The 12,905-nt window shown below is 45.4% G+C and overlaps 1 protein-coding gene across 2 annotated transcripts in view; it reads left to right on the top strand.

Moving 5' to 3' along the window:
• Positions 1 to 12,905, top strand: part of AUTS2 (autism susceptibility candidate 2) — a 1,232,042-nt gene that overhangs the window by 1,128,996 nt on the left and 90,141 nt on the right. For both annotated transcript variants that reach the window (XM_012640369.1, XM_012640368.1), the window contains exon 6: positions 11,260 to 11,311. In XM_012640369.1, the coding sequence (XP_012495823.1) occupies positions 11,260 to 11,311 (52 nt within the window). The remainder of the gene's footprint in view (positions 1 to 11,259; positions 11,312 to 12,905) is intronic.

Here is a 12,905-nt window from a genome sequence, read left to right on the forward strand (position 1 = left end):
CTTGAGCCCAGGAGTGTGAGGTTGCTGTGAGCTAGGCTGACGCGATGGCACTCACTCTAGCCCAGGCAAAAGAGTGAGACTCTGTCTCAAAAAAAAAAAACTAAGAGAGGACACTATAAGGCAGTCTTCCTGAAACTAAGAATATCTGCTCCTAGGAGCAGATATTAATTCATTTAACCCTCACAACAGTTACAACCAAGTAGGTGCTGTTATTGCCCTATTTTCCAGATGAGGAATCTGAGGCACAGAGATGTGAAGTAATCTGTCCACCATCACATCGCTAGGAAGTGGGAGTGGAGGATGAGCTAGGATTTGGACCCATTGGTTCTTTCATCAGTGGCTCAGCTTTTAACCAGTTGACCCAATTAAAATTACCTCTTAGCTGTCCCCAAACATAGAAGTGGCTGGCACCAGTTTAAAGGCCCTGCCTACAAGGCACCCTGGTATGAAAAGCACAGTAAAGTGTTTATTGAGTGGCTGCTGTGTGCTGGGCATTGTGCTAAGCACCATATTGCATTATTTTATTTAATGCTTACAACAGTACTCTGAGAGTTGAATGCTTTCACTAACTCCATTTTTCAGAAGAGGAAAAGGCAGCTTACTCAAGATCAACCAGCTATCTTGATAGAGAATAGTGTAACTGGTCCCTAACCACCAGGCCAGGGACCATGAATTTTAAAATCCAATAAGCCCACTTAAGAATTGGATCCTGGGATAATGTAGGCAAAGACAACCTAAGGAAATGCCTCACCAAAAGTGTCTTCTTTTCTTTTTAAATTTTTTAAAAAGCCAATCAGATTTAGCAATGAGGGATTGTATTAAAAGCATCTTTTTTTTTCAATCTAACACATTATTTTCTGCAATGTATCATCTTTAATGACTTATTTACACATTTTTGTCCTATAATGACCCATTCCTTTAGCTCATGCAGACATTTTCTACACATTTTTCATTCTAATTACCCCTATCCCCCACTCCACCCCATTTCCATGTGGAAATAGTGGGAGGAACCAGGTGTTGGAGACTTGAGCAGGTAACTAAGGCAGGACGAGTACCTGCACTCAATAGAGTCCACGAAGGAGCATAGAGTCAATATCAAATGCAGGTCTCTAGACCCCAAGTTACAAACACCAATCAGTGTATCACATAGTGTGACAGAGGAGTGAACAAAGCACAGGTCAAAACCAGACAGTCACGACCAGAGGAGGCAGAGAGGCCTCATAGATCTTGTCTTGTGCCCTTCTGTAAAAAGTAAGATGAGATACCCATAGCCACTTGGGTGACACAAGCAGAGATTAAATTTATTTTTATTTTATTGCCTTTTTTTGTGGGGTTGTCAGATTCTAAATATTAATATTTTAATGTAGATTTGGTAGTTAAGCAAGATATATTTTATGGAGTTTTCTTTTAATACTTTTCCCCCTTTGTAGTTTATAGTACACTGTGAAGTTTGAAAGTGAAATTCTTTTCCTTGACTTCTACACTTGGAAAATATTTATTCCCCCCTGCATCTCAATAGTGTGCATCATAAACTAATCCAGTTCAGTTTATTTACTTCCCTCTTGTTGCAGCCCCATGATCAATTGTAGCAACACGGGCACATAATGGTAGAGGTTTTTGCTTTACAACAGTAAGAGCGTGAGCTATTGCAGCCTCCTTTCAGAGTGATAAGTGATGAAGCTTCCATTTTAAGAAGCACACATTCAGAAGGGGTGGGGGACACAGAACAGAGGGATTGGGGGCCACCTGAGGTTGATCAGCCATGCATCACTAAAGGAGGAAATCCTAATTCATAGTTTAAAATGAATTGGCCTACACAGGAGAAATCCCTGGGACAGAGAAATAGTTTTAATCTCCTGGGTTGAACAGCATGGAAGGCAGAATGTTAGGAATTAGCAGAGTCGAGAAGCAGGACAACTTTGGCAACACGGGCATTCCCGGCTTCCCAGGGACAAGCAACCTGTTGACTCTAGTTCACCACACTAGGACTCTTGGTACCCTACCATGAGTAAGAGCAGTAGGCATCTGAGTCAAAAGCGCAGATCCCTCTGGGTTTCTCAGCAGCTGTCTTCTGCCCTGAGTCTCCCCTATACCTTGTCAGTGAGCCAGATAGCCAGATACCCATCCTGAGCCTTGTAGCGAGCTGGGACATCTCAGCTGTGCATTCATTTTCTCTCATGGATCTATTAAGCAAGGCTTCCTAGCACTGTGCTGGGCACACAACGCGTGAGCAAATTCCAAGATGTGAATTCTATCCACATGCCACAGGAAGAAGGCATAGCACAGGGAATACTCTGGGATTATATCCTCACAAATAGATAAAGTGTTGGTTGCTGTATCTAGACACCTGTCTGTTATTTATACAGCTGCTATGGCATGAATAAAGATGAGCAAGACATAGTCCATATTTAGTCAAATTTGAAATCAAATTGAGGTGGTGGGTATCCCACATGGAGAAAACGAACAAAAAACATGCTTCCGTACCAGTAAGAAACCATTTTTATAGTCATAGGCCTTTTAAAACTGGAAATTACAATTTAACATGTCAAAATGACATAATTGGGATGCTTGCTATTTTATGTTTTAAGAAATTGAAGCCCTCACTGTTAAGAGGTTGATCATATCCTTAAAACCTGGCAAAGTCTCAGAACATTTTGCTTGATTCAGAGTTGGGCCTTATAATCTATCAAGAAGATCCAATTACCCCCATTCCTCCAGCTATCCAGTGGGACCCAGGGGACCCAGGCTATCCAGTGTCTGGCCTCTGAACCTGTGCAGAGGGATTCTTTGCAGTAGTACCTGTGTAAAAGTGTCACTCTCCAGTAGAGATGGTACAAACCACTGTCCCCACTTTTTGGGACTGGTGTTTTTGATGTTCGTGTGATTATTTTCATCATTACTGTGATGATCTCCATTGAGAGAATCCAGTAGAAGGCACAGCCATGGACATTGTGGCCATACCAAAATACACTTTTAGTCTGTTGGTCTCCACAGTAATCAAAAGAAGCATGTCATCTTTAACCATAATAGCCATTACATATACCCTACTTACTAAGTGCCAGGCACTGTTACTGACAACAGCCCAACAGGGTGTAGATACTGTTGTCAGCTAATTCTACAGATGAGGAAACTGAGGCACAAAGAATGAAGAGATTTGCCCTAGGACTCCTGGCTCAGAAATGACAGAGCCATGATGTCAACCAGATGCTGGCCCCAGAGTTCTAGATCCTAACCTCTGCCCAAAGAACAGATGGAAACTTGGATTTTCAGAGCTTGAAGAACTTTAGAACGTGAAAAAGAATTGAACCTTCTGGAGCTGTAGAAATAAGCCAGGCAAGGTGACGTTTTTCCCAAGGCTAGTTGGAGACAGAACTCTAACGTTATCACTCCTGTTCAGTGGTTTTTTCAAACCATATAATTTAAAATGAAAGTCTCAAAGAAATTTTTATAAAGACTTCTTTTTCTTTTAAACCACCTCAAAAATCACCCAGCACATGATCTGTTGGCAGGGGAAGTGCCTGAAGTTCATTATATTTAGGAAGGGGAACACAATGAAATTAGTGAACTTTCTCTATACGGAATGCTCAACAGAAGACCAGAGTTTTTAAGGCATAGTTTGCCAAAATATTTTTGGTTTAAATCTAGTAATTTGTGATACAAATTGAATCACATATCAGATATTAAGCTTTAAAATTTTGCAATTATGGATTAAGTTAGAAGAATTTCCATTAGTATTTATTTATTTCGAGACAGGGTCTCAACTCTGTTGTCCAGGCTGGAGTGCAGTGGTACAGTCATAGCTCACTGCAACCTCAAACTCCTGGGCTCAAGTGATCCTCCTGCCTCAGCCTGCCAAAGTGCTGGGATTACAGGTGTGAGCCACCATGCCCAGCCAGGTTTGAAACCTAGTTTATCTTTAGACATATTTTGAGATTTGAGGAAGAAGACTCCATATTTTAATTTAGCTTAGAAAAATTTTTTTAGCTGATTAATCATAAATGTGGCTAACATCTTCGGTCATATATTAAGAATTTTTTTTTTTTGAAATTATTAATCTAACACTGGAAAGACCACCAAGTCCACATTCTTGCTTTCTGCTTCTTGTTAGGGTTACCACTTCCTAAGACTTGTTCTCCTTAGATCTGGTTCAGAGGCTGAAGGTAATGTTAAGAAGCCATTAGTGTTTAGTATGTTAAACCCTGAATAAAACAGACATGATGGCTTCCAGCCTTTGACTTAGGATCTTTAAATTAAAATTCGAATAAAGGAAGTTAAGTTTTTCAAGGGAAAAAAAAAGAATCTTCCCGATTCTTAAAAGTCAGATCTCTGACCAGGATCCATTTCCCCAATATGTGAATTATCCAGATTTTTTTTTCTTTTCTTTTTCTTCCTACTTTTGATGCTGTCATCTACCTAATTCCCCTCCAATTGTAACATTGATTCCCACCCCTACCTTCCAGAAAGCAGAGAGAACAGAGTAACTTGGAAAGTAGTCAGAATGAACTCACCCACATCTCTGGGGAGAGGTTGAGAAATGAAGCAAAGTGGGTGCTGGTGGCCTGTGACTGGGAGAACCAGGGGATCTTGGGGGAGCAGGGCTGGATGTGGCTGTGATAGAGGCCAAGGTCTGGACTCTCTGGAGGCTTGGCTATTGGTGTTTCCAGGTTCCTCCTGATTACAGATAATCAAGATAGAGGGACATACGCAGATCTGGCCCAGGCTGTCATCTGAGGCCTAATCCCTGATTATCATTGATGACAATCCAGTGCAAGGCATGATAATTGTCAGATATGCCACCTGATAAAAGCACCCAAGAAGGCCAGGTGGTTGTTTCAGTTGGTCAGCTAAGTTGCCCACACCTTCGTGTGTCTGTTTACCCTGTAGTGGACTGGATAGGAGCTCTGGCAATTTCTTCCTATAATACTGATTAGAATATTAAATAGGAAAACCATCCCATTTTGATTGCTCCAAAAGAAATAACATTTTAATGTCTTTTCTTGAAAATTTAATGTTTGCCTTTGAGCTATCCCGATATTGTAGAAACAGCTTCCTAGCTTGAGGGCCACAGCTGATTTTTGTGACATCGTGTAAAATCCAGCTCCAAACCTACACCTTCTGAGGCGCTTTTTCTTCTGACTTCTCTGGATGTAGAGATACAGAAAAATAGAGAGAGAGGGCCTCTTACTTCCAAAATTAATTTTGTTAGTGGCTAGTAAGTATGCCATACAGCAAGCACCTCCCTTTTTTCCCCTTTCGAAGTTTTTCAAGAGTGCCATGAAATCAAACAGTAATGGATATGCAACTTCAAAGAGGTGAGGAGTGGACATCATTACTTGAAACCAGTCTGCATGTCGTTCATATGTGGTATACATCTCTTCCAAGCCTGTTTCCTTCTTTTCTTCCCCAGCCACACTCCAGGTACCAGTGGCATTGGAGGGAACTCTGGAACTGGAAGTCCCACTCTCCCCACCCTGGCGTGCCCACTCTACCCCAGAACCCTCCCAGTTGCAACCTAGGCTTTGCTTGCCCTCTCTTTTCTTGTACTGGGAAAATTGTAGCAGTGTTTCTTGCATACCAAGGAGGGACTCCATCAAGCTGCAGGTGTGGAATTAAAACTCCAGATATTTTCAGAGGGTTTCGTCACCCCATTGCATAGCCTGGTAACTTTTTGGGGCCACTGTAGTTAGGATAGTGATTAAGGAGGCCGGAGGGAGCTAGGCGTGTTCGTGTTCTACTGGGAGTGGGTTGCTGGAGAGCGCGGGCGGGGGGCGGGGAAGAGGGGGAAATCTGCTGAGTACCCCATTTGTGGTCATTCAGTCCCTCCGCCTTTGAGGCACTACACTGGGCTCCAGGGGACACAGTGATAATAAACGTTAGGATGATAGACATAATTACTGCCCATACAGTGAGGCTTTGGCATTGCTTTTATTCTTTCTCTACATTTGGTGGATGCCAGGGGAAATGATGGGCTCCACTTTTGTGGATGTGAGGTGTACAAATGTCAGAGGATTTGAGGAACTGGGAGGAGGAGAGGATTTGTAAATGGCCAGTTCATGTACTCAATTATTCATAAATCCTAACACACTGTTTTCTGTCTGATGTGGTGGGGATGGAGGTTCGGTTAAGACCTTTGTGTTCTAATAACTGAACTCTGATCCCCCCTCCATTTTCAACAGTGCAGTTATTATTTTGTATTGAGCACCTACTATGTGCCAGGCCTTTTACATACATGTCTCTCCCATTGAGCCCTCACAACTGCCCAGAGAGCCAGCTCTTTGCAGATGTGGCTGGCCTAGTCGCAATTCAACCCCAGGCTGCGGGCCTAGTGGCCTTTCCCTGCCATGGCGCAATCTTGGAAGAGGCAACTGCGGGGAGGGCGCGGAGCATTACAGTTACCGCCGCGCCCGCCCGCGGGGAAGGCAGCCGTGGGGACCAAGGGCCCCGAGCCGCGGGGGGGAGCAACAGCTGTCGATGTCGCGCCTGGGGACCGCGCCTCCACGGGGCCCACCCGGCGCCGGGGCCGAGAGGAGGGGCGGCGAGGGGCGGGGCGCGCGGGGCGGGACGGAGGAGGGGCGGTGGCACCGGCGGCTCGGGCTCGGCGCGCCGAGGAAGTCCCGCTCCGAGAGCTGCGAGCGTCTGGAGGAGGCGCGCTCCGCGCAGTTGGGGAGCGAAGTCCGGAGCGAGGGGCCCCCGCGCCGCCGCCCCCTCCTTCTATCGTCCAGCCAGGGAACCCGTGGCGCCGGCGGCCGATGGAGGTCACTTGAGCTGTGAACCGGCGGGAGAGGCAGGCGCCCGCAAGCCGAGCGCGGGCCGGAGCCGAGCCAGCCCCGGGCGCTCGTCAGCCCGCCCGCCAGCTCTGGGCAGGAGGCGCCGCCGCCCCGCGCAGCCCGCCCGGCGACCCGGCCGCTGCAGCGCCTCCCGCGCCGCGCGCCGGCGAGATCGGCTCAAAATAAGGACTCCCAGAGCGTCTCCCCCTAGCGCGGCGGCGGCGGCGGCGGGCCCAGGACCAGTCCGCCCGCGGCGCTGCCGGAGAGGCGGGATCGGCTGTCGGGGAGCCCGGGGCGGCCGCCGGGGAGAAGCCGCCGCCGCCGCGCGCCCTCCTCCTCCTCCCTCTCCCTCCTCCCTCCCTCCGCACATGGTCTCCTTTGTCCTGTCGCCGCCGCCGCCGCCTCGCTCTTAGCTCCGCGCGCCGCGGCGGCGGCTCGGGCCGCTCCTGTCCGCCTCGCCCGCCTGCCGGCCGGCCCGGGACGCGCCTCCAGTTCCCGCCGCGCCCGCCCGGCCCCGCTCGCCGCAGGAGCGGCCGGAGGCAGCGAGCGAGCGTGGGCCGGGTGCCCTCGGCGGTCGCGCTCCCTCCCGCCGCCCGCCCGGCCTCGGTGGCGCTGGATGAGTGCGCGCGGCGCTGGCTCTCGGCCGCCCCGAGGCTGCTGCTCCGGTTCGGATTTGGTTCGCGTGCCTCCGCTCTCAGACTTTCGCCTGGAAGGAGCCGACAGACTTGCAGACGGAGCCCGCTCGGAGTTGGGCGTTTTCTCTTCGTGCGTTTTCGTGGTCCCCCCCTGGTCTCTGATGGTCACCCTTCGGGAGCTCTGCTAAGAAACCAAACCATGAACTTGGGGCTGACAGGACCGCTTAACCCTTTACGACCAGGTAATGCAGCCCTGGGGGCGCGGCTCGCTCGCCGGCGGCTGGCGGTCGGAAGGGAGGCGGCCGGGTCGGGGGTCTTTTGTTGCGGCAGCCGGGCTGGCGGGCAGGGGTGGCAGGGGCGGGCTCCTCGCGTCTGGCGCTCCGGAGCCCCACTTCGTCACCCCTCCTCTTTCCCTCCCCCCTTCGCGGCCGGGTCGCCTGCCTTTGTACTTTCCTTCCTCGGCCCGGAGCGGCGACGCGGGGGCCGGAGCTGCACGGTCGTGCCCCGGAGGGCCCCGGGGCCGCAGCCGAGCCCAACTGCGGGGAGCGGGCCGGGGCTGCCCCGAGGGGGCCGCCCGACACGGGGCCGGGGCCTGCGCCCTCTCGGGCTGGAAGCCTTGGCGCTGCGCTGCTTGTTCCCAGGGTCGCGCTTCCCCTCGCGGAGGTCGGGATCCCAGCCCGCACGCGGTGCCAAGGGAAGCGAAAGGAGGTCTGGGCTCGCGGTCGGCAGCTGGTGAAAGAACTTGCGCTTAAGTTTCTAAGAGGCTTCTTTGGTTGGAAAGTCCCTCTTCCCGCCGGTGCGGGTGCGGAGGGTGGCCCCGGGGTCTGCGTCCGAAGGGAATTAAGGTGGACCTGGAGCAGGAGCCGCTGCGTCCCACCCCGTCTGCACGGAAAGCTTTTATTCGTTTTCCTCGTTCTCCGCGTTCGCTCTTCCAGTCTGTTTGACTTATTTAACTTTTCTTTAAACGCTAACTACGGCTTCTAATGATATTTTAGTATTGAAAATAACTTCTTCCCTCCCCACCCCAACCAAAACAGCCAAAAGAAAGAAAGCAAGCTTTGTTTTTCCGTGTGTTTTAGATTCAGCCACTTCATGCCCTTACCCTCCAAAACCGAGCGAGGGGGGAATGAAACGCAATGGCGAGGAAAATCTTGAAAGTCTGTAAAGGTCCCCCCGTGTTAAACAAGAGATAAGGAAGATCTCCACTCGCCTAACTCTCGGCTCACAGCGTTTCCATTATTCGTTCGTGATTTAAAAAAAAAAAAAAAATTGCCACGAAAATGGCCCAGGTAGTAGAAAGAAAACGCAGACTTTCTCCTAAAAGCAGTGATAATGAAAATGTCCCCAAAATTAAGACCCAAGGAGTCAAATAATTTGTACAAATGCTTTAAAAGCATGAGTAGAAGGAAAGTTCATTGAGGAAAAGCAAACCATATTCCTGTAGTTCCACTTAAGACTTTGGCTGAGAAGCTCTTTTTTGACTTTTTTAGGACCCTGGTCGGCCACAGTTTTAACCAACTGGATGGGAGAAAGAAAGGATCCAGAATCCTTTTATGCTTAGCCAAAGTCTCACTGGGTGTTTTTCTATGGAGGCCTTTTTGAACCCCCCTCCCCAGTTGCACGAGGCGTCTTTTCAAGCGTTGTGACATGTATCAGTAAATTAAACGGCTCAAAACGCTTTTATTAGAAGGTCTATTCCTAAGCGACTCTGAATATCCTGTCAGCTTATTTCCTTAATAATTGACTGGTTGGCATCGTAATAATCATATTCTTAAGTTTGGTTCCGACATGAGGATCACTTGAGCGTTTGAAAATAGCATGCACAGCCCGTGGAGCTGACAAAGGTGGCAGGCCAAAGAAAGGTCTGAAAGACAGAACCAAAGGCCCTGTGCACCTACGCCTTCTGTCCTGTGTGTTCTCTCTCTCTCTCTCTCTCTCACACACACACACACACACACACACACACACACACACCAGGAGCATATAAAAACTTAAATCAGGAACCATTTCCTTTCCCTATCTATGCTTTTTGCATTTGGGGGCTATAATTTGTTTTTATATATCTTTAGACCAATTAAACTCATTTATAGGTAATCCAAAAATTTTCGAGGGTTATTTCAATTTGGTAAAATGCTTAATAGACAGACTCTTTTTTCTTTATATCAGCTCGAGTTTATTTTTTAAGCTACGAACTTAACAGCCATTCCAAGAGAATTTCAGGCCATTCTAAGACTCCTTTTCACTGAAGAATTGTGAAATGTTCATCTCTCTTCAGGTTTTAGCTGGGAAACTCACATTCCTAGAAATTTAACTTAATATTTCAATATAACAACCCATTCACGTGATTTTTGGCTTTGTAACTCGATATTCTTGATCTGCTTAATGTATAACTTACTTCTCCCCCATGCAATACTTTTTTGGCAGTTTATTTTTATGAATAGTGACCATTATATATAGTTTCATTTAATTTTGTTTAAGAAGTCAGGAAGGCCCCTCAGTGTATTTTTTTATTTCTGCAGAAGAGGAGGAAAAAAATCTCTGGAGGCTTTATTTTAAATCGTGTGTGTAAATGTATGCAGTTCAGTGCTTGTTTTGCACATGCATTCATTGTTTTTCTTGATTTGTTAATCTTCTGAACCACCCCTACAGAAGGAAGATTAGAATTAAAGGGAAAAATAGTCACAATAAAATATTTTATGTTTTTCTGTATCACCTGCGTTGAGAACCAGAACATGTCTCCCAGATGTATATGGGAATATTTCATCTTCGTCAGTATAACATGGAAAGACTAAATTGAGTCTCTTCTTTGTCCCCAAAAGCCAGCCCCAGCATCAGAATATGCTGTACTTCAAAATTCCCCCTTCCCCATTCCCTGTATTTCCTTTTTCCAAATTTATTCAACATAATATGCTTTGCTTTGTCAGAATATGCGTGTCTAGGTGTAAGCGTGAAAGATAAATGATTTCTCACAGGGTTACATAGCAAAAACAACGTAAGTGTAGCTTAGCCATTATAACTTTAAATGCAGATATATCTTCAAATTATATAGTAGGGATGCTTAATTTTAATTTTTCAAGTTCTGGAAATACTCAGTGCTTCTGAAACATTACAGCCTTTTCCTTCAAACTGACTTTGTGTTTATTTTCCAGAACATTAGTATATAATTTAAATTGGCTTCAGTCTTGCTGTTTAAACAGGCTTATTTCACTTTCCTCAAGCCACTGTGTAGTAATTAGCAGACATGATCTCTAGAAAATGGAAAGGAAAGCATGCTGGTGGTGTGCATAGTGGTTTTGGGGCAGGTCTACTTGCGTCTCTTTGAACACCAACCAAGGTCGTCCTGATTACTGTAAGGGATGGGAATTTTGGGGTCATCAGACAAATGTTTAAAGAAATAAATTTCTGGGAGTGCTGGTTGGCACTTTATAGTGAGGAAAAGCTTAGCATTAAATAATAGGCATTTCTGATTTGTGAAAGAAAATTGAAAAATAGGCATGTCTGCAAAATACCATGGAAAAATTACCATTTCCAAAATAATCTGTCAACGAAATTGCAAAATCATTATGTGAATGAGCTGAATTGCTTTGTGTATCATCTCATAGAAATATGTTTTGCACAGATAATGTGTCTAATAAGGACACATTTTTAAAATCAGGTTTTTTTCCCCCAGCAAATAGCTGCACTGCAGGTCTCTCTCATGCAGTCAACTAGCACCACCTTATGGATGATTTGGGGAAATTGCTGCTTTCTCTGTTTAGTTTTTTTAAATATAGTAAATGGATTTAAAATAATAATAATGATGATAGTGATGAAAATATTAATGACAATAATAATGCTTTTCTCCCCTTCTTTTTCAGGCATCAGATGCCAGCTCTGAAAAACTCTTCAACACTGTTATTGTAAACAAAGGTAAGACTCCTCATTCTTCTGAGTAATGGCTTACTCTTACGTGAATTTCAATGTCATTGCCTAGGAAGAAAGAAGAAAAACCATATGGTCTTTCTCTTTTCATTCTGAAGCTATTGTTTATATTTCGTTTTTCCTTTAGACAGAATCTGCATGCTTTTGTGATGCATTAAAAAACAGTTTATTTTAAAAGAATACATTGAATCCTTGTTTAAATTGATTTAACTAATCATCACTATCTATGTGACTTTAATTTAATATAGGATGCTGTACTAGAGAAAAATAGTTCTCAAGATGCCTTAACTTTATTGTTACTTACCAACTACCCAGCAGTAGGAGAAATATAAACAGCCGATGTGTACTGCAGACTGTAATAACCAGTGAATGTTTAGTATTCACAATATTATGGTCATAAACTAAGCCTTACTCTGCTGTGAGCTTTTTGTAAAGTTAATAAATGAGCAAGAGGGCAGAATTTAAATATGCACTATCCCATTAATTTCTTCCAAACCACAATCTAGAGTAAGACACGCTAATGATATAGCAGTACATTAAGGGAAAACTTACCTTAAATCGTTGCCGATGGGTTTCTGGGCAGTTTTCATTTGTAGCAGTATTGTTGGAAGTAATGAAATTTAGGAGACTCTCTAATCCCTGGCTTTGAAAGATGTATAATTTGAAAGATGTAAACTATATAAGCTATTTAACCTTCCTCTTTCCACTATCTAACCTGATTTGGGGCTGGCATGATAATTGGTAAATAAAGATGTGCTTTCTGCGATAATCTCTTTCTGTGTTACATTGACGATACTTGGTAGCACTTGAACAGACTTGGGCCTTCATGAAGTGAAATTTGAGACCATTTCAGTGTTCTGTAGTTGCCGTGGCTAGCATTTTTGCTAGCTGGTTAGTAAGACATTTCCAAGTGCAGTCATTTTGAGCTCCCAGATTATTTTGGAATTTGAACCAACTGCAATTTTAAATAGTACATTATGTTTAGAGTTCCCTTGAGGTGTATGTGCTTATGTGATTGCTGTTACTCTCAGAATTACTGTCATACTGAATTTTATCTTTTTTTTATTGCATAATGGAGTATTCCAGTTTTATATTTCATCATATTTTTTGATGGACTGAAAGTTTGTATAAATTTGTTATCCATGATGCTAAAAGCCCAATAAAAGAAGATATGTGCAATTCACAGCATGCAGTGCTCGTGTGTAAAAATGGATAATTGTTTACTGCTCGCTGAATTTGTGAAAGAGGAGGGTGATGGGAAGGAGAGACCGAAATAAGGCAGGTCGCCAGAAGTAGGGCTTCCATGTTTCTGTGACACCCCCCAGAACCTCCCACCCACATGTGACTGTGTCTTTCTTCTGCTAATTTGCTATAAAAAGCTTTGGAACATATTTCCCCTTTCTGGGATCAGCCCTGCAACAAAGAGTTGACTCTGGCACCTGCTTCCTGACCGCCAATGCCCTGAGAGACTCTCCTCAGGTGGATGAGAGTGATAGATGAGCACCAGCTCCCCTCTGCCTCTTCCTCTTGCTTCTTCCCCCTTCTTTCCCTGTCCCAATCACGCATTTCCCACATTCTTTTT

The sequence above is a fragment of the Propithecus coquereli genome, unplaced genomic scaffold (genome assembly GCF_000956105.1).
Source record: "Propithecus coquereli isolate 6110/MARCELLA unplaced genomic scaffold, Pcoq_1.0 Scaffold150, whole genome shotgun sequence".
Taxonomy (NCBI): domain Eukaryota; kingdom Metazoa; phylum Chordata; class Mammalia; order Primates; family Indriidae; genus Propithecus; species Propithecus coquereli.